The sequence below is a fragment of the Callospermophilus lateralis genome, chromosome 13 (assembly GCF_048772815.1).
Source record: "Callospermophilus lateralis isolate mCalLat2 chromosome 13, mCalLat2.hap1, whole genome shotgun sequence".
Taxonomy (NCBI): Eukaryota; Metazoa; Chordata; class Mammalia; order Rodentia; family Sciuridae; genus Callospermophilus; species Callospermophilus lateralis.
Window position 1 is genome coordinate 31,701,133 of NC_135317.1, and position 20,266 is coordinate 31,721,398.

Sequence of the window (20,266 nt, forward strand, 5' to 3'; positions counted from 1 at the left end):
AACTAAGAAAACAGAACCAACTCTGCTTCCTTGATTCCAGTCAGATAGTATTTGTCCTTAAGATGCACTGTTAACAAGGAAAATCTCTCCAGGAGAGAAAGCTATTATGCTGCTCAAATGCACTTTACTTAACTTATCTGTGCTTTTGCAAAGGATGTTGTTGGAACTGGGAGGACCATGAAAGCCCTGCTCACCAGCATAAAGAAATACAAGCCCAACATGATTAAGGTAGCCAGGTGAGTAAGACATTCATAGCATGCTGATTTCTGTTCTTCCAAACAAGCCCAGGAGGGATCCTCACACAGGATGGCTATTCCCCAAAAGTGTTTCTAGTCCTAATCACTGGCCCTTCATCCCAGAGCATTATGATTTGATCATACTGAAAAATAGCCCATTTGATTGCTACCCTGAGAGAGGAAAGGGGAAGTGATGTGCTTTGCTATGTTTCTGAGCCCCTCTTGATTATGCCTCCATAAGCCGTTTCCAGGAGCGGCTGGATGAGCCCCTGTGCAATTGCTGGGCTCTCTTCCTTTTATCCTGAACCATTGATGTAGTGCCACAGCAGCAAGGGCAGGAATAAAAAAAAAGGGTTGTGATGATGCTTCACAGGCTCAAGGGAAAAAATACATACTTCAATGATGTTTAATTCTATCTGCAATTCACTGTTGAAATCACTGAAGCAATTTTTTTTTTGTTTTGTTTTAATGACAGTTTGTTGGTAAAGAGAACACCTAGAAGTGATGGCTTTAGACCTGACTGTAAGTGTTTTTTGGTTTGGGGGATTTTTTGGTATATTTTTGTTTTGTTTTGTTTTGGTGGAAGTACTTTGTTTTGTGCTTAAGAGTTATTGATTTCCCATTTTCTAGGAGTCTAAAGTGGAAGGTATTATAGGACTGATAATCCCACAAATTTCTTGTCTTCTCTACTTTACAGAGATTAGGACCCTTTCAAATGGAAGGTCTTAAATTTCATTTGCATCTTTCACAGGAACTTCAGTGCATTGGATATTGTTGTTTTGGTTTTATGCAACGCCTTAACTTCAGTTTCAGGGGAGAGGAACAGTTATGGGCTGGGCTGTTTCAGACACTGGCTGCTATACCTATCAGTCACAGAGGCAGAGGCACTAAAAGAGTTTAGAAGGATCCTCATACCACCCTCAGAAACTATTAACAGACAATGCACAATGGTGACCTTCAGCCAGTCTGAATTTTAGCACACAGAAGGCGGAATGTACGACCTCTCCCCACCACCAAAGAGAAAAAGCAGAGCAGATACCTCTAGGTAACATCTTCATCCTTTCAGACGTGTATTCTACAGGGCTTTCCTCAACGAGGCCACTTTCCCTTCCCCATATGTTAGGACCATAAACAAGCAGCCAGATTATTTATTATTCTAACACTAGAGGCGACTTTTTTTTTTCACTTGCATAAGGAAGAATTCAGCTTGATTTTTATAACTTACATTTGTTCTGAAGTCCCTGGATAATTTGGCTATAATTCTCATCAGCAAGCTGAACAAACATTAGAGACAGGCACCGTATGGATGGGTCATGTACCAGTGACTCTTTATTCTAAAAACAAGTCTCACTCCTCTGCTAGATGTACTGACTCTAGACCTTTTCAGTTCTGCACTGACAGATTCAATCACATGTTCCTATTGGTTCCTGGCTTCAGAAATCTAATCTGTATGTCCTAAGTTACCAAACAGAAATTTTAATAAGGAAATCATATAAGATTTAGGTAAGATTTGAAATGAAGTTGAAAAACATTCATTTCAGACATACTCAATTAATTCCAAATTTATTGTCTGTGTCACTTATAACAACAACATACATAAAGTAATGACACCTAATACTTGAAAAAGGTAGTGGTGTGCCAGATACTGTTCAGGGAGCTACACAGATAATTTGTGTCATTCTTACAACAGCCCTCTAAAGGCAGCTGCTATTGTTATACCCATTTAACAGATGACAAAATGGAACACAGTGATGTTAAATAGCTCGACAAGGCCTTAGCCACACTGTAGGGCCAAGATTGAACCCAGGCAATCTGTTTTCAGTAATGGCAATTGCAGATTTAAGTGTAGGAGCTGCACTCCTTTGCCATTGAGTGATGGGGCACTTTGATTCCTGACTGTCCTCCTATCCATCCTCTTCCTTTTGTTCCATGACATGTTAGGGTTCAGCCATCTAAACTGGCTTTGTGCTCTGATTTTCCCAGTCTGAGCGGCCACGCCTATTGTAGGGGCTGCATTGCTCCCTGTGAAGTCATTGTTATTGTTACCCACAGGGTTTCCTGGGATCTGCTCACATTTTTTCAGTCAGTTCAGAATCTCTGTTTCTTCTTTCTTTCTGGATTGCTGAGGCTTTGCACTTTTTGTTCCTTTCTCGTGGACTCTCTCTTATTTGCGCAATGTAACCTCTGACATCTTTTCTTCTGCTCTTTATTTTTCTCCTCTTTATTCTTCTTAAGAAACTCTGCAGTTTGGAGGAATTAGACAGGATCCCTGACCAGTGGTCTCACAATTCAGTCCCCTAGAAAACCCACCTCTGGCACATTCTGTAAATAGGAGCCAGTTGGAGTCTCCACGTGACAGTGTCTTTGGTCATAGAGATGGAAATGGTGGGGCATAATCAGCAGGAAGATAACTCTGTGCTGTAAGCCCATCAGCAGTACCAAAGGACAGTTTCATAAAAGTAAGCAAGCACATTTCTCCTCTGTTACACTGTAATCATCAAACTTATAAGATTCTAAAATACGGAAAAAGTTTGAAAAAGCATTAGACCTAGGCACATTTATTCTGTCTCAGGAGTGGACCTCTGAAGAAGGAGAGCTCTTGTCTGTTTCTTAAGGGACCCCTTCAATTAAAAAAATATCACCTTCCCTTCAGTAAAGTCTTCTTTTACTCACCCTAGGTACCTTGTGCTGCATTTAAATCCATTTCCTCTTATTCCACCCTCATTAGAGATAAAGAGCTAATTAGTAACCTCTGCATCATGGACTCAAAGACCAGCATTAAAATAAACCTGAGCATTCTCTTCCTCAAGCTGAACGATCCCATTTCTTTTTATCTTGTCCCCCAGGTTTTACTCCCCAGCCCAGGACACTGATTCTGTAGGAATATTGCTTCTCAGTTGCTGAGATCTGCGCACCTGTTCATGTTTGCAATGCTATGATACTTTCTATTTGAACTGCCCTTAATGCTTTTCAGAGAATTTCCTTTGGTATTATGTCATTACATACTGCCTGCACGTGAACAATAGGGCCTCATGACTAACTCACACACACTCCTTATCTTCTGAGCCTCTTGAGCCCTTCCTGAACTCTGTGCACTGGGAGTCCAGTCATGTATGTTTGCTTATTTGCCTTGTTTCTGCAAGTAGTCATTCTGGTCAAGGTCCCTATTGGGTTTGTCGTGTGCATTGCTCACCATGAGTCTTTCTTATTTCTATCCAAAGGCAAAGTCTTCACTGTTTTAAGTGCCAAAAACAGCATATGGTGACATTAGACTTAACGTACTCTGAATTATGCTTTTTTTTTTCTCCTCTCTCTCTCTTTCTTTCTGCTAAGATGCTGGATTTGAGATTCCAAACTTATTTGTGGTGGGATATGCCTTAGATTACAATGAATACTTCAGAGATCTGAATGTAAGTCTTGCATGTTAACCCTAATTCCCCTTTTCATAAGAATTTAACAGTGACATCAATTTAACAAATCTTTTAAATAGTAATACTAATAACCATTATTCAGTGGGTCTCTTTTGTGTCTGGATATATTGGGCAATTTTCATCTGTACTCCCAATTAATTCCTACCACCACCCTGTAAGATTGGGATTAGGATGGTGGAAGCAAATGATGAGTATCTCTATTTTGTACTAAAGAAATAGGAAGCAAAAAGCACAATTATGGCTCCATATTGATTTTTCTCCAGAGTTATTGACCATGTTCAATCAATCATAATGATAGCTAATATTCTCTAAAGTGGTTCATGTCAGTACTTGAAGTCTAACAGGTTCCAATTACAGTGGCATCCAGCTTGTTACCACTCCCCCTTTTGGGATTCAACACACAGATACCAACCCCCAGTGTGGGCCGAGCCGTGTGACCCTGATCAATCCTAAATGATGTCGAAGTAGACATTTTACCAAAAGTGGAGCAATCAGCATCTTACTCCTGGAAATTAGAAACTTAAATCAAAAGTCACAGAGACCTAGAGTCTTTGGACATAAGCCACTATAATATCAGCCCCAGAGAACATCCACAAGCAGCATGGGCCAGTCTCCGACACCCTAGTTCCTGCCTTTCACCTGTTTTATTGCTCAGCTCTTTCTTTGATTGTATTGGCATCCTACCAATAACCGTCCCCCCATTTTTTGCCTACATTAGCCCTACTTCATTTCTGTTATTTGCAATAAAAATATTCCTTACACATGTCTTGTTACCCAAAAATGGTTGATTAGGAATCCATGATATGGGGCTGGGCATATAGCTCAGTTGGTAGAGTGCTTGCCTCACATGCACAAGGTTCTGGGTTCAATCCCCAGCACCACAAAAGAAAAAAGAAAAAAAAAATCCATAGTTTATTTCCACTGTTATTTCTTTGGTTACCCAAGCAGCTGTAATTTTACTAGTAGAAGATTTCTGTTTCCACCAGGGATAAATATGCTGGACTCTTAGTGTTTTTAGTTTTGGGGACCTGGGAAACCAAATTCAAAACAGGGTTACGAACTAAAACAACAAAGAAGTTGGACAGAGCAGCACACACCTGTAATCCCAGCAACTCAGGAGACTGAGGCAGGAGGAGGATCACACATTTGAAGCCAGCCTCACAATTTAGCAAGAGCCTGTCTCTGGTGGCTAGAGTTGAGACTCAGTAGTAGAGCACTTGCCTTGCACATGTGAGGCACTGGGTTTGATCCTCAGCACCACATAAAATTAAATAAGTAAAATAAAGGTATTGTGTCCATCTACAACCAAAAAAAAAAAAAAAGAACCTGTCTCTGTATAAAACATAAAATGGACTGGGATGTGGCTCAGTGGTAAAGTATCTCAGGTTCACTCTCCAATACCAAATAATAATAAAACAACAAAAAACCTTTTACCAAGCATTTAAATGGGTATCTTTAGATTTTTCGCACATCCAAATACACACATACGTGTTTAAATGAGCAAAAACCAATACAAGGTAGCATTCTATTATTGCTACATCATATTTTCTGTGCCTCATATTTTGTTAAGAAACTGATACATGTAAATCCCTTATTGTTTCAGCACATCTGCGTGATCAATGAACACGGTAAAGAAAAATATCGAGTCTGAAGAAGCAAATTCTTACCATCAACTTCCCAGATAACATCATTCTTACTACTATACTGCACTCAGAAAGCCAGCCCCGGGGGGCGACTTCACGCAACAGGATGTAAAAGAAAAAAAAAAAAAAAAAAAAACGTTTTAAGTGAAAGCTTTCTTTTCTGAGATATAGAGAGTACTAAAGGTTCTTAAGGAAAAGAAAGCAGTGCTTTTATTTGACTTGTTCCAAATTCAACACTCCACCTTATGACTCATAAGTTCTCTCCACCTTCACACTCCTGAGTTACACCTTCTTTTGTTTTGATAATCATTATGCTTGACTACCATTCCCAGGAATACCCCCACTTAGTTACTCATATATTTTTCACCTAACTTTTTTTAATACCTTCATTTTGTAATATTTTATGCTATTAACTGGGAAACCTTTTAAAGTAAGTCCTGAGCTGACATACTAGGAATGCAGCTAGATTCCCATGCTAAAAAAGGGAGGGAGAGGATAACTTAGTATAAATTCCTGTTTGCGCCTCTCTGACAGGACATCATTATCTGCTGTGACAAAGCCTTTCAGAAAAGCAGGGTACGATGAATCTTAATGATGTTATGAAATGAGCCTTTGCTTAGTGCTCTTGATCGGAGCTTCCAGTATGTGATGACAGTGTGTCGTGTATGCATGGATGTACTCAACTGTGTTTAATACTCTGAATTTTAATTAGAAAAGACACAATGGCAGCAGGGCCCTGGTTCCTACCCTGTACCCTTTCATTCATGTGGGACCTGAGCAAATGGCGGAATTGAGTAGGGAGTGTTTTCAATGCATGAAACTAAGCAAGTATAAATTTTTCCTGTTATTTGCATCAAAGGCCAAGACACTATTAAGTATTGTCTGAAACATGAACACAGAGATTGAATTATTTCCTTAAGTGTCCTTATAAGACCAATGGCACAATCCGAGGTGCTACGGGAAACAAGCTTACCTACAAAAGATTTTTTTTAACCAAATAAACACTTTATTATTATTATTATCACTGTTGTCTGAGACATTTTCTAATTTATGGGAATTTTAATTGGAAATAAATTTGAATGCCAATAGAGCTGTTTTTCCTCACTTCCTAAAAGAAGTAAATGCAAAAAATAAATAAGCAGCCTTTGTTTGGTTCTGAACCAAATGTGATGTATTGTTATTAGGTTCCAGCTTCCTTAAAACTAATAAAACGAATAAGAATGCTTGTTATGTTTTATAACTGCTAACTGTTTTTTCTTCCACCTTCATATTTTCTATGTACTTTTAGTTATTAAAATATGTATGAGCCAGTAGCTTCAATACACCACTGCAGATACTATCCTGTGGCTATTTTTGTTCACCTGGTTTAAATCCAATGTATGCACTACTAATATAAGGAAATGATTGAGCCAGGCTAGATTTGATAGGCCTCCCCTTGCCCTGGGCTCATTTGTAAGAACAAGGAATTTTAGTTGTAAAGGATTTTTCTGCATATCTTCCTTTCAGTCCAAGAAGAAAACAAACCACACCCAGATATCTCAAGCGAGGGAATCAGCAAAGGGAATTCCTCTCTAGCTTTGCTCCATAGAAGGATTGGTACCCAAGTTACAGATTAATAATTGTGTATAGCTAGCCAATTTCTTGAAATATCAGAATTAGTATTCTAAACATAATTTTCTACCATGCCACATTTTATTGGAAGACCTAGAAAAATCCAGACACGCATATGATCTTAAATATAAATCATCTATACATTATAGAGTACAAAAATATTTTCTTAAAAATCTTGAATTTTACCAGATACAGTGGCACACACCTGTAATTCCAGTGACTTGAGAAGGCTGAGACAGGAAGGATCACAAGTTCAAGGCCAGCCTTGGCAATTTAGGTAGTCCCTTTCTCAAAAATAAAAAGGGATGGGGATATAACTTAGGGATAAAGTACCTCTGGGTTCAATCTGCAGTACCAAAAAATAAAAATTAAAATTAAAAAATATATATATATACACACACATTGAATTCAATGTATATGAATACACTTAGGATTTTAGTGTTCCAAAGCGTTTAGCTTTGAAATAACTAACTAGTCCTTTGTTTTTTATTTCTGTTTTCTTTAGCCTTTTTCTGTCCATAAAACCAATTTCCTCTGCTTGCCCCATAGGATACTTATTCAGTTTTATGGAATGAAATATTGCTTGATTTTAGAATCACAAAGCTGATTAAGATCTTTAAACTAAAATTGGTTGTAATTTTTGTCTTTTTACAAGACACAAATTACTAAAATTAGGAATGAGAGAGTTGGCATTACTCCAGGTTATACAGATACTAATTGGATAATAAGAATATGATTAACAATTTTTATGCCTATAAATTTGATAACTTAGATGAAATAGACTTATCTTGAAAGGCTTAAACTCCCAAAACACAATCAAAAAGAAACATAAAACCCCAAACAGCTCAGTAGGTATTAAAGAAATTTTTTAATTTAATTCTAGAGAAAACCTTTATGTCTAGAGAATTTTTCTGATAAATTCTACCAAGCATTAAAGAGAAAATAATATCAATTATACACAAACTCTTCTGGAAAAATTTTCAAGGAAGGAATGCTCTTCATTCTATGAGATCAATATTATCTTGACAAAATAAAAACCAGACAAAATATTATAAGGAAAGTAAATTATAGATGAAAATTCCTCATGAACATAGATGCAAAATTTTCTCAACAAAACATCAGTAAGTTCAATCAATAATATATAAAAAGAATAGCATCATGATCAAGTGGGATTTATCCTAAGATTATAAGATTGATTTAACATTCAAAAATCAATATAATCCACCATTAATAAGCTAAAAAAGGAAAACCTTATGATCACTTAAGCAGATATAAAAAATAACTTTGCCAAAATCTAACATCAATACCTGATTAAATCTTTCAGTAAATTAGAAAAAGACTGTCATCAACCTGATAAATGATGTCTCTAAATGTTTGTTGATTGAAATGGAGCTAATAAAGTTATTTTGTTCTGTTGACCTAATTTGACTTTCTAGAGTACCAGCATTAGTTCCAGGATTAACAAATTTTAAAATGCAGAGGATAAGAGAGAGCAGAAAATTGCAAAGAAGAGAGTAAAATGTGGGCCCTAAAAAAAAAAAAAAAAAAGAATAAAGGAACTTAACAGGAGATCTAAGGCTAAGGTAGAGATTTAGGCAGTTGGGGTTCAGTTGAAATGTTAGGAGGAAAAGGGCCTCACCTCCATTCTTTTTTTTTAATTGTATTTTAGTTATAGATAGACATAATATCTTTATTTTATTTATTTATTTTTATGTGGTGCTGAGGATTGAACCCAGTGCCTCACCCTTTATGAGGCAAACACTCTACCACTGAGCTACAGCCCCAGTCCCTGCACCTTCATTCTTGAGAATCAATTCCAAGGTTCCTGATCTCCCCTGGAAAGGGGAAGCCAAACTTGGATTTATTTCACTATAAACAGGATATTTTTCTCAATTCTCTGGTCAGACACTAAAGCAGGAGGATCACAAGTTCAAAGCCAGCCCAGCAACTTAGGGAGGCCCTGAGCAACTTAGTGAGACTCTATTTCAAAATTTAAAAAAATACAAAGACTGGGGATGTGGCTCGGTGATTAAGCACCCCTGGATTCAATCCTGGTATTACTACTACTAATAATAATAATAATATGGGTCTGGGGTATAGCTCAGTAGTAGAGCATTTGTCTGGCATGTGCAGGGCCCTTCCTGGCTTTCATCCTCAGCACTGAAAAAAAAAAAAAAAATCCTCTAAAATGTGCCTTGGGGTTCAGAGAAGGAGCGCAAGGACAGAAGTCATGGTTTCACTTTCATGTCCTTTCAACTATGTTAAGCTAGTAAAACTTTCGTGAGCAAGGGTCAAAGGCAATTTTTCCTGGTATTTAAAATATATATGCTGATGAACTTCTCTTTGTACATATATATTGATAGAGTTATCCTTGGGATTATCAAAAACAAAATGTCTCTCAAGACATTTTAGATTTATTGTCCCTAACGTACTTCTGGTTTTTATTGCATACTGTATATGTAACCACTATTCACTTACATAGCATCTAGTTTCAATATCTTCAAGTCTATGGCTTAAATAGCATTCTGAATACTTGAATTCTGTTGTTTGCAAAAATCTACATTTCCCCATTTTATAACATTGTTTATCACACATACCACAACGTGCTTTAATTAACAGAGCTGCTAAACTTTGCTCAACTGTAGTTGCACCCTATGACTCATAAGCTTTTTCTTTTTTCTTTTAAAAATTTGGTTCAACAACATCTGGAAGCTTATATAAGGAGAGATGGTATTCTTTACAATCAGTGATTTTTTTCAGGACAACATGTTTCTGCAATTGGCAAGCTTTCATTTTTCTCCGAGTTATTACTCTTTTCATGTAGTCTAACATTGGCAACTTAAATTTTCCCTAAAGATTAACACATGTAAGGACTTGGTCAAATACTGTAAACTTTTGCAATGATTGATTCCTAAATCTCTTCTATTAATTTATTCTGAGTTGGTCCGACCTTGAAAAACGAAAACTAGAAATAATTGGGAAGGAGTTAGAAGAAACAAAAATATCAGTATTATATACTTTATGTGCAGGATATTTCTTTTAGAGGAACTTACATCATGAAATTTTTGTGGTCTCTTTGATAATCGCTAAAAAGAAGATAATGATCGGATTTTGCAAAATGTATCTCTAGATTCTATCAACTGTTTTTTTTTCTACCTAGATGTTTTTTCACATCCTTTCTGACTCAGAGTCTTTCAAACAGAGATAAATTGCACATGATATGTGCACTACTATATGGTCTCAAAACGTGTCCCTGGAAATTCTAATGTTCTTGCTTTTGTGTCTTACTGTGCTTTAATTTGGAAGTAGGGAAATAAGCCTGCTGTCCGCAAAGGGGAATTACATACTCTTAGAGATCTTTTAAAAATATCCCACTGTTGTTTCTTCAGGTAGAAAAGTAGCTCAAGTGTCTGCATTTCCCTTTTGCTGGGGAAAAAAAAAAAAATAGGAAATAACAAATACACTGTGATCGGACTGAGCTAACAAAGAGACAAATAATTGGTCCTTGATACTTAAAATGATGAAAATTCATTTTATCGAAAAAGTGTTCACATCCAATGCAGGATGATCATCAATCATTAATACTGATTATAAATAAGGTATTCAACAAAAGATGTTTTCTGCTTATCTCTACCTGGGAGTATTTTAGCCTCCTACAAAGTGTATGGGTCACTTAATATCCAGTGGTCTAAAGTGTTTTAATACATGTAATATTTCTACATCCTCATTCAATCTTTTTTTCCATCATGTTTCATTAAAGACTAAATTGTTTTGACAAGTCCAAAAGGAAAGAAGTTTGGGTTTAGAATAATTCGTCTTGTTTTGAAGGGAAACTAGTCCATACGCTTGAGATGCTTCCAGCAAAAATTCTTTGAGGTCTCGGCATAGTTTCAAGCACTGGTAATTTTTCAAAGGGTTACCAGTATCTGTCCTCCCTCATATCCATCCCTAAGTGAGACATTAAATACCTAGGTCTTCTCTGGGCAACACAGTATCCCAGTTTAAGAAATTACTATTTGTGGCCAACAATTATATTAAAAAATATTCAACATTGTTAGTAATTAGGGAAATGCTAATCAAAACTACACTGAGATTTCATCTCACACCAGTTAGAATGGCAGTTATCAAGAATACAAATAATAATAAATGCTGGAGAGGATGTGGAGAAAAAGGAACACTTTTACACTGTTGGTGAGATGGTATATTTGTAAAACCACAACAGAAATCAGTATGTAGGTTCCTCAACAGACTAGGCATGGAACCATTATATGGCCCAGGTATACCATTCCTCAGTATTTCTCCTAAAGAATTAAAGTCATCATACTCCAGTAATACATGCATACACATGTTTATAGTAGCACCATTCACAATAGCCAACCTATAGTACCAGCCTAGGAGTTCATCAATAGATGCATGGATAAAGAAAACATGGCATATGTGAGCAATGGAGTTTTATTCAACCATAAAGAAAAATGAAAATATGTCATCTGTAGGAAAATAAATGGAACTAGAGACCAACATATTAAGCTCAATAAGTCAAACTCAGAAGGTCAAGTGTATGTTTTCTCTCATATGTGGAAGCTGGAGAGGAAAGAGGAAAAGAAAGTTGGGTGTCCATCTCATGCAAGTCAAAGGGAGATCAGTAGGTGAAAGGGAACCAGGGGTGAGAGGCAGGGAGGGAGGGGAGAAGTGCTGGGAAGTGATATTGGCCAAATTATATTGCTGTATTGTGTGCATGTACAGATGTGTGACAACAGATCCCATAATTGTGTACAATTCTAATGCACCAATAAAAAATGTGGGGAAAAAAGAAACTACTATTTGTAAGAAATTACTATTCCCTTGTATTTCTTTGTTAAGAGGAGCAACTATTCACAGTAGCCGAGAGGGGGGAATGACTCAATTGTCCATTGAGGGATAAATGAATAAACAAAATGTGGCATACAGAATACAAAATATTATTCAGCCTTTAAAAAGGAAGGAATTCCTGTCACATAAATGAACATGAATAACCCTGAAGACACCATGCTAAGAGAAATAAGCCTGTCACAAATGGACAAATATTATATGATTCCTCTTATATGAGGTATCTAGAGTACATAAACTCAGAAAAACAGAAAGTGGAATGGTTTTTGTCATGGGCTGAGGGAATCAGGGAATGGGGAGATGTTGTAATGGGTTTGGAACTTCAGTTTTGCCAGATGAAAATGTTCTAGAGATCTGTCTTTCAACAATGTGAATACCTAACACACATGAACAGCAGATACACTTAAAAATGGTTAAAATGGTGAATTTTGTTACATGTTCATTACCATAATTCTAAATAAATATTTCTCCAGAAAAGTTTTTTCTTTTTCCAAAGTTTATTTTACTTTAAAATTTCCCATTATGAACTGGGGGCAGTGGAACATGCCTGTAGTGGCTTAGGAGGCTGAGGCAGGAGAATCTCGAGTTCTAAGCCAGCCTCAGCAACTTAACAAGGCCCTAAGCAACTTAGTGAAACCCTGTTTCTAAATAAAAATATAAAAAAGGTTGGGGATATGGCTCAGTGGTTGAGTGGCCCTGGGTTTAATCCCTAGTACCAAAAAATGAAAGAAATAATAAATAAATAAATAGTAAAATTTCCCTTTTATGTTGAAGAAGGGATGAAAACCTGTTGTTGTCTCAGAATGTCCTAAAAATAACCTATGGTTTTTTTTTTACTCTTGCTTTGCTAAGCACCAGAGACATTAAATCATTCACCCTGTCCAAATCTGATTGGATTTTAGAAATTCCCAGATTTCAGTCAGAAAGGTTTTTAGAAATGAAATTTGAAGGCAATTAAGCACTATATTAAAAAAAAATCTACTGAAAATTGCAATTGGTTCATACGCACACTCACCTACAGAAGTGTTTCTTATCAAATGGAATGGAAGATTCATTTTTAGGTAAAGAGAAGAGGACTTTGGAAAGGAGTAGGGGACTGGGTATGTGGTATCTTCAAATGGTCTGCTCTTGTCTCTTACACTGAGGTCCATTTCTGTTGTGTGGGTGTTTAGGACAGAGTCCAAATGACTGAAAATCCCGTTTGGGATGCTCCCACACACAACATTTGAGAATCTGGCATTTCACTCATTTCCTAACCTCCTGCTGGTACACATAGGCTTTGGGCAGCTGAATAGACCCTTCTCTGCACTGGAGTCTGTGAGAAGACAAGAGCAAGGAACTGAAAATTCCCTTCATCAAAGAGTTCCTACCCTCACTCTCCTCATATCTTTTTCCTAAAAACTCTTTCTTCCTTTCTTCCTTTCCTTTCCTTTTTCCTGGGAGGGGAGGGGGGTAGCAGGGGGCCAGGATAGAACCCAGGGCCTTGGCATGCTTCCCCATGTGCTCTGCCACTGCACCCCAGCACCTAAGTTTCATTTTTGAAAGGATGGAGATGGATGGTTTCTTCACTTCCCAAATAGCATATACTAAGTATTTCACTACTAGTTCCTAATTTCTTAGGGTTTATGTAGGCCTCCCAAAGTTCAAATAAAGGAGTTTTATGGAATTACTGGACTTCCAAAAGGTATAGACCCTCTCACTGTGTCATTTCAGATTCATTCATTCATTTGACAAATATTTATTCTTTAATAGATAACAGGCATTGGCCCTTTACAAACAGGTCTCATTAATATTGCCCTTTAATATTCTAAATATTGGCCCTTTAAAAATCATTGAAGCATCCCGAGAATGATTATATTTAAGTTAACACTGATCTTGACCACCAACTCAATACTAGATGTATAAAAAGGTATATTAAAAAAAAAAAAAACAGACTTTTGCTTCATTTATAAAACAAACCAGCAATCTTGCAAGTATGATATTTCCCAAACTAAATAGGGACATGCTATATAAGATTGCTCACAAGGAATGTGCTATCCTCACCTGTGACCAATTTTGGTCCAGGACTCTCACAGGTCCCAAGACAAGCTACAACAGAGCAACATGCTGGGCTGCCTGATTGGCCTGCTGGGTGCTGGTGCTTCGGGAGCTAAAGGAAGTCCCAACTGCTCAGCTGATTGCAGTGCTCTGAGCTTTGGCCCATGAAGATTTTTGTCTGCTCTCTGGACATTTGGACCTGAGCTCACCCCATTGCTACAGGCTCCATCCACAGCTTTTTAGCATCCCCAGGCTGCTCCTGGCTTTCTGCCCTGTCTTCACCTCCACTGTTACTCCAGCCAGAGCTTGACTGCTGTGTCTAATAGGGAGGAGGTCATTCCTTCAGTTCCAAAGGAGTAGCCAGGCTAACTTGCTCAGGTCTGTCCTGCTCAATCAAAGGCATAGTCTTCCGAGCCTTAGCAGAGATACTTTAATCACACATTTACTTCCTCAAGTATAAAAGCTAACAAAGAAAAAAGTCTCCTTCATGTTCCTTAGAAACTAATGGCAGCAAATTTACTAGAAATCACTCTACTGTTTCATCCAAGCATGTTCTCTCGCGCGCGCTCTCTCTCTCTCTCTCTCTTTCTCTATACTTTCTCTCTCTCTCTCTATGTGTGTGTGTGTGTGTATACATATATATGTGTGTATATATGTGTGTGGGTGTGTGTGTGTATAAACTTATCAATAGACATTTATTTATTTATTTATTTATTTACATGTAGTGCTGAGAATTGGGCCCAGTGCCTCACACACGTGCTAGGCAAGCTCTCCACCACTAAGCTACAACCCCAGCCCTCACCCAACTTTATACTGTCTATGTTATCAGTACATCATTTTGCCTCTCTTGGAGCTCCTACTTAAAATGAAGGAGCTGAACTAAATCATTTCTTCCACTTTTCACAGTATATGCCGGTATATGAAGCAGGAGATTAAGGGCGCAAGTTTTGGAAATAGGAGGCCTGTGTTTGAGTCCAGATTTTTGTTAGTAACTAACATGTGACTTACCTTTTCTGCACTTCAGTTAAATAGAGATAATACCCACCTTCAAGGTTAGTGTGAGAATTCATGAGAATATATGTATTTGTTATCACTTAACATTAATCAACACAGTTTTATACATACATTTACACATAGCCATATGTAAATACTTAATGCTGACATTTTTCCTGACACTCGTCTCTAAATATTCTTCATCTCAGTCCTTGCTTTTCATAACAGCTTTTAAATAATTACAATATTTCTATGGCCATGTACCATATAGTTTGGATCTGAAATATCCCTCTAAGGCCCATATGTTAAAAGTTTGGTTATCATTAGGTGAGGCCTAATGATAAGTTTTAGGTCATGACAGCTGCAAAGTAAAGAGAAAGAGGGACAAGAGAACAGAGTCCCACGATTCCTTCGAGGTCATTTCTACTCTCTCTCTCTCTTCACTCTCCAGCTATCATGAGGTAAGCAACTTACCCTACCAAGTGCTGCCTACCATGACATGCTGCCTTGCCACAGGTCTAAAAAACAATGGGGCCAACTGATCATGGACTGAAACCTTCAAAGTTGTGAGCCCAAATAAAACTTTTCTCTTTATAAGCTGACTATTTTCAGGTATTTTATTATAGGAATGGAAAGCTTACTGACACACCAAGTAATATTTGTCTGAACCATGATTTTGTTATAAGGGTATAAAATCTTCGTTTTTTAAGTTACCCTTATCCAAACTATAGTTAAAATAGTTGTGGAGCTGTTTAATTTGAACAGATGTGGGGCTTTTGTAGTTTTGTTTTAAAGTATAAATTGTTTGGGCAACCATCTTTGTACTGATCACAGTCTTAAAACTTTTTTTAAGATGTTCCAGTTTTTAATCAGAAAGCCAGAATGTCTTGGTAAATCACTTCCACACCAGGAAAGAATCCATTAAAGAGTTCCTATGCCCCTGTTAGTTCAGTCACAAGTTCAAAAACACTTTTTTTTATAGCAACCTTAAAGTTAGATGCAAATAAGAAAGTATGCCAATGTATAGGGGAACAAAGAGAATTCTAATCTCACTGTAACTCCATGCTACAACGCCAACAATTAAGACCCAACAGGCTCTACCCTTCTTTTCCAGTTGGAGGCAAAGAAGTGAAATAGTAATATTATAATTCAAGCCATTCTGACTTCTGCAATGCTGAGCTTCTAATTCTGATCTTTTCTAGCCCTTGCTCTACTCATCTAGAAACCCAGGAGAGACAAATGGGCCTTCTCACCTTGTAGCTATGATGCATAATTAAGTAATAAATGCTAGGTAAGCTATAGGTGAGAGCAAATCTCAAGATGCCCATAAAGCAGAGCCCAAGAGATAGCTTGAGACGTTTACCTTCATTGTAACCTACCCTTTTCTCTGAGGCAAGACTGTTAACTCGCTAGAATTTGGAAAGACCCACTGAGAAATCAAATGCCTTTGGAATTTATATAAGGTCCAGGACAGAGTTGTTCATTGTGAGACACACCAGGCAAAGTCACATGGTGAACAGAAGCTCTGGAAGGAGATGCATGTGTAGCATGCTGTTCATTCATTCCTTCTGTGGTCAGCAGAATAATGACCCCAAGGATGGCCACACCCTGCTTCCTCAAATTGGTGCATATGTTGCCATCCCAGGAAGAAAGGACTTTGCAGGTATAATTAAGTTAAGGATATTATTAAGGATGGGGATTATCCTTTATTATCCAGATGGGTTCAATGTAATGTAATCCCAAGGGTCATTATAAGTAGGAGGTAGGAGAGTAAGAATCAGAGGAGAAGGGATAAGACGAATCTGAATCATGGAGAAATTTGGAAATCTTGCACTCCTGCCTTTGAAGCTGGAGGAAGAGGACATGAAACAAGAAATGCAAAAAGTCTTTAGAATCCAGAAAATGAAAGGAAACATTCTCCGTGGGAGCCTCTAAAAAAAAAAACAGCTTTCCTGGCACCTTGACTTAAGTGTAATGAAAGTTATTTTGGACTTCTGATCTCCAAAACCATAAAACAATAAATCTGAGTTGTTTTAGTCACTAAATGTTCGGTAATATGTTATAGCAAACAGGAAGCTAATATACTTGGAGTATAAGGATACTTCCTCCTTTGGGCATTTGTTCAATAAATATTTATTGAATTGCTCCAAGTCATATGAGATCCAATTCTTACTAACTGCCCTCTGTGTGGCACACCGTATGGTGTTTTAAATGCATTTATCTAATCTTCAAATCCTTTCTATTACCATACATTGCTGATATCTACTGAATGCTATGTCTAAACACTGTCTTAGACACTTAATATGAGCTATTTAATTCTTAGAACTCTTCAAGGTAGATAATAATCACCCTGTCTCATTTTATACACGAGGAAATAAACTTTGAAAGATTGAAAGCCATTTCTCCAGGTCAAACTGCTAGAAAATGAGGAAAATTTTCACTTGTCTGCCTCCAGAGCCTACTCTGTATTTCCCCCATTTTTCAGGTGAGTAAACTGAGACTTTGGAAAGTTAAATAACTCACCAAAGTCAAAATTGACTCTTTACTTCCTGACTAGCACACACTTTCCTCTGACTCTCCTTGCATGCTCTTTCCATTTTCCAGAGACTTCTGATTCTGGTCTGCAGCCTGATCAGAAATGCTCATGTAACACAGGGACTTGGTCTCTCCTAGACTGATGCTTGAGTTGAACAGTTCTTGGTACAGAAATTTAGAAGTAAGGTATCCCAGGCTGGATGGCCTATGTCCTCTTTGGTCTTCGGCTCTCTTAAACTGGGATTAATTCAATCACCCTCACAATACTTTCTTCCTTTGGAGGAGAAGCCACTATTCCTAAAAGTTCTTGTTTCTTCCTTCTTCCTCCATTCTTGCCATGATCCTTTCAGGACCCAAAACTGTGCATACCAAATTCTACAGGACTGTGAGCTTCCCAATTAACACAGCCCAAACTATAAACCTGCAAAACTGTCCCTAGGATTGAGCAGAGGAGGAAAGAGGCAGATGAGATGGTTTAGAAGCTCCACTGCCTCCAATAGTCTCCTGCTGACAGAAGGCTGAATCTGCCCTGGGTTGTATTCTTGCTGCTAGCCACGTGGCAGGCCACCTATTATATCCCCAGTCCTAGACATTCCTTGGCTTCCCATAAGATAGCCAAGGTGACATTGGAAGAAAACAAGGTTAATGAAAAACTAAGGGACAGCAATAAAGAAAAAAAAAAAAAAAGCACTAAAAAGAATCAGTTTCAAAATATATAAAATATATTAATTTCTAAACTTCAGGTATCCAATGTAACAAATGCATTTTGGAAAAAGAAAAATATTAAGGTTCTCCAAAGATGTTATAAATGTTTTCAACACATGCTAAGTACCCATAACACATGTTTCTTTAACTGAATTGGTTTATTCTGAATCAACTGATGTGATACTCTGGCCTACTTTAATGCAAACACACTCTTTTCCCAGAATCCCCAGTTCCCTCTCAGCAGGAGTCAGCCCTGCTCTTTGGGTCTTTCAACAAAGACCAGATATCTTTCTTATTAAAATGCAAAGCTTTTCTTTGTTCAAGTCCTTTTTCAGGTACCTTAGATCTGTTCTAGTTTAGAGCTTGAAGGAAACCCTGCCTGCAGACTGATCAAAGGAGAACGAGCAAATAAAAAAAAAGAACAACTGGGGTTTTCCTCAGAGGGGTTCTCAAGTCCCTCTGCTTCTGGAGCCTTTGGCTGTGACTTCTGCTTCTGACTGAGGTTTGCCCCCTAATGTGCTCTACAGAGTGGTAGCCAGAGCGTCCACCATGAGAACATTCCTGTAATCATACAATATCATTGCCTCTCTGCAGGGAGAGAACACACCTGTTATGGTTTGAGTCTTAATATCTCCAAAGGCTCAGATGCTAAAGGCTTGGTTGCCAGCCTGTGGTACTCTTGCTATTTGGAGGTGGTGGGATCTTTAAGAGGCGGGGCTTAGTGGGAGGAAGTTAGATCATTGGGGATGTGCCCTTTGGATACAGGGCTCCTTTTTCCTTCCCCTCTTTCTCCCCTTCCACCATTTGCTTCTTGGCTACTATGAGGTGAGCAACCTCCACCACCACACCATGAGGTACTATAGCTGCTGCCACAGACTCAAAATCAATAAGGCGCAGCAACCATAGACTGAAACCTCTGAAACCATGAGCCAAAATAAACTTTGCCTCCTTGTAAGCTGATTTTCTCGGGTATTTTGTCATTGAGACGGAAAGCTGATTAAAACAACATCTAATTAAGGGCAAGACAGACAAAAATGCTGCCTGGCCTCCTAGCCATCAGAGCAGAAAGAGTATTAATAAACAGATGCCTGCTTCTCTGCTTGAGTCAGTGACAGGGAGAATAAGCCCTGTAACTGTATTCACTCTTTTGGGGGGTAGAGGGTAAGCAGGGATTAAACCCTGGGGCACTTAACCATTGAGCCACATCCCCAGAATTTTTTATTTTGAAACAGGATCTCACTAAGTTGCTTAGGGCCTCTCTAAGTTGCTGAGGCTGGCTTTGAACTTTTGATCCTCCTACCTCAGCCTCCTTGGGATTACAAATGCTCAGTTATATAAGCTCTTTTAAACATCCATGAAGTATCTATGGATTATTTACAGCCTCCAAGAATTGCTGGGCCTCCTTAATTTTCAATGACATTAAAAAGGGATGATTTTCTATTGGAATTGTTATGACAAAATACACCTGTTAAAAAAAAAAAAAATATGCCCAGGGTGTGTCCATCATATCCCTGGAGCCAGCATCACACCTGGACTATGAGAACTCCATCACCATTCTGCAATGATTTATGTAGCTCAGTTAACAGCATTACAATTACTGATAGTTGCTAATGTGACCTGCTGGGAAACTGTGCAGATAATTTCTTTCTTCCTGTTCAGTCCCTTAGCTATCAAACCAGGGCAGATTCTTTCATGTCTCAAATGTCAGACAGCTAGCTGCCTCAAGTTATGACAGGAATGTTTTAAAATCTGGTTTCTCTTCATGAGGTCATTTCTCATGACTTGTTGATACACAGTCACCGGACCAGCCAAACAAACCTGTTCACTGCCTCTGAGCAAGGCTCTCGCCCATTTCTGCTTTATCCTTTGGCACAAATGGTCTTTCCACATTGAATGCTTTTTACTTTCTTTCTTCCAATTCACATCCCTCTTATCTGTCTCCTTCCAGGTTACCACCATCCTGACCAGATTATCATTGAAGTTCTTCTGTTCTGACACATATACCGGAGTCATGAGGTAAGGGTCTACTTATATCCACCAGCAGTTACATTTCTGTATGGTGTGTGTCCTCAAGAGAAGGCACAAACCTTAGAATGGGAGGAATTGTATTTTCCATTTCTTTTCTGTCACATCCCTGCCAAGATATTATTGGGGACAGCCTTCAGTTTTCAGTTAAGCACGTAATCCATGTACTAACTGCGTTTATTCT

General features: G+C 38.0%; 1 protein-coding gene across 5 annotated transcripts in view; it reads left to right on the forward strand.

The window, feature by feature from the left end:
* The window catches only part of Prtfdc1 (phosphoribosyl transferase domain containing 1), a 99,362-nt gene extending 79,297 nt beyond the window's left edge, over positions 1 to 20,065 (forward strand). For 3 of the 5 annotated variants that reach the window (XM_076831561.1, XM_076831558.1, XM_076831559.1), the window contains exons 6-9: positions 154 to 236; positions 712 to 758; positions 3,570 to 3,646; positions 5,271 to 6,506. In XM_076831561.1, the coding sequence (XP_076687676.1) occupies positions 154 to 236; positions 712 to 758; positions 3,570 to 3,646; positions 5,271 to 5,318 (255 nt within the window). In that variant the 3' untranslated portion in view covers positions 5,319 to 6,506. Of the gene's footprint in view, positions 1 to 153; positions 237 to 711; positions 759 to 3,569; positions 3,647 to 5,270; positions 6,507 to 20,005 lie in introns of those variants that run through there. The other 2 variants (XR_013088428.1, XM_076831560.1) reach the window with 2 other exon arrangements.
* Positions 20,066 to 20,266: the final 201 nt, after the last annotated feature.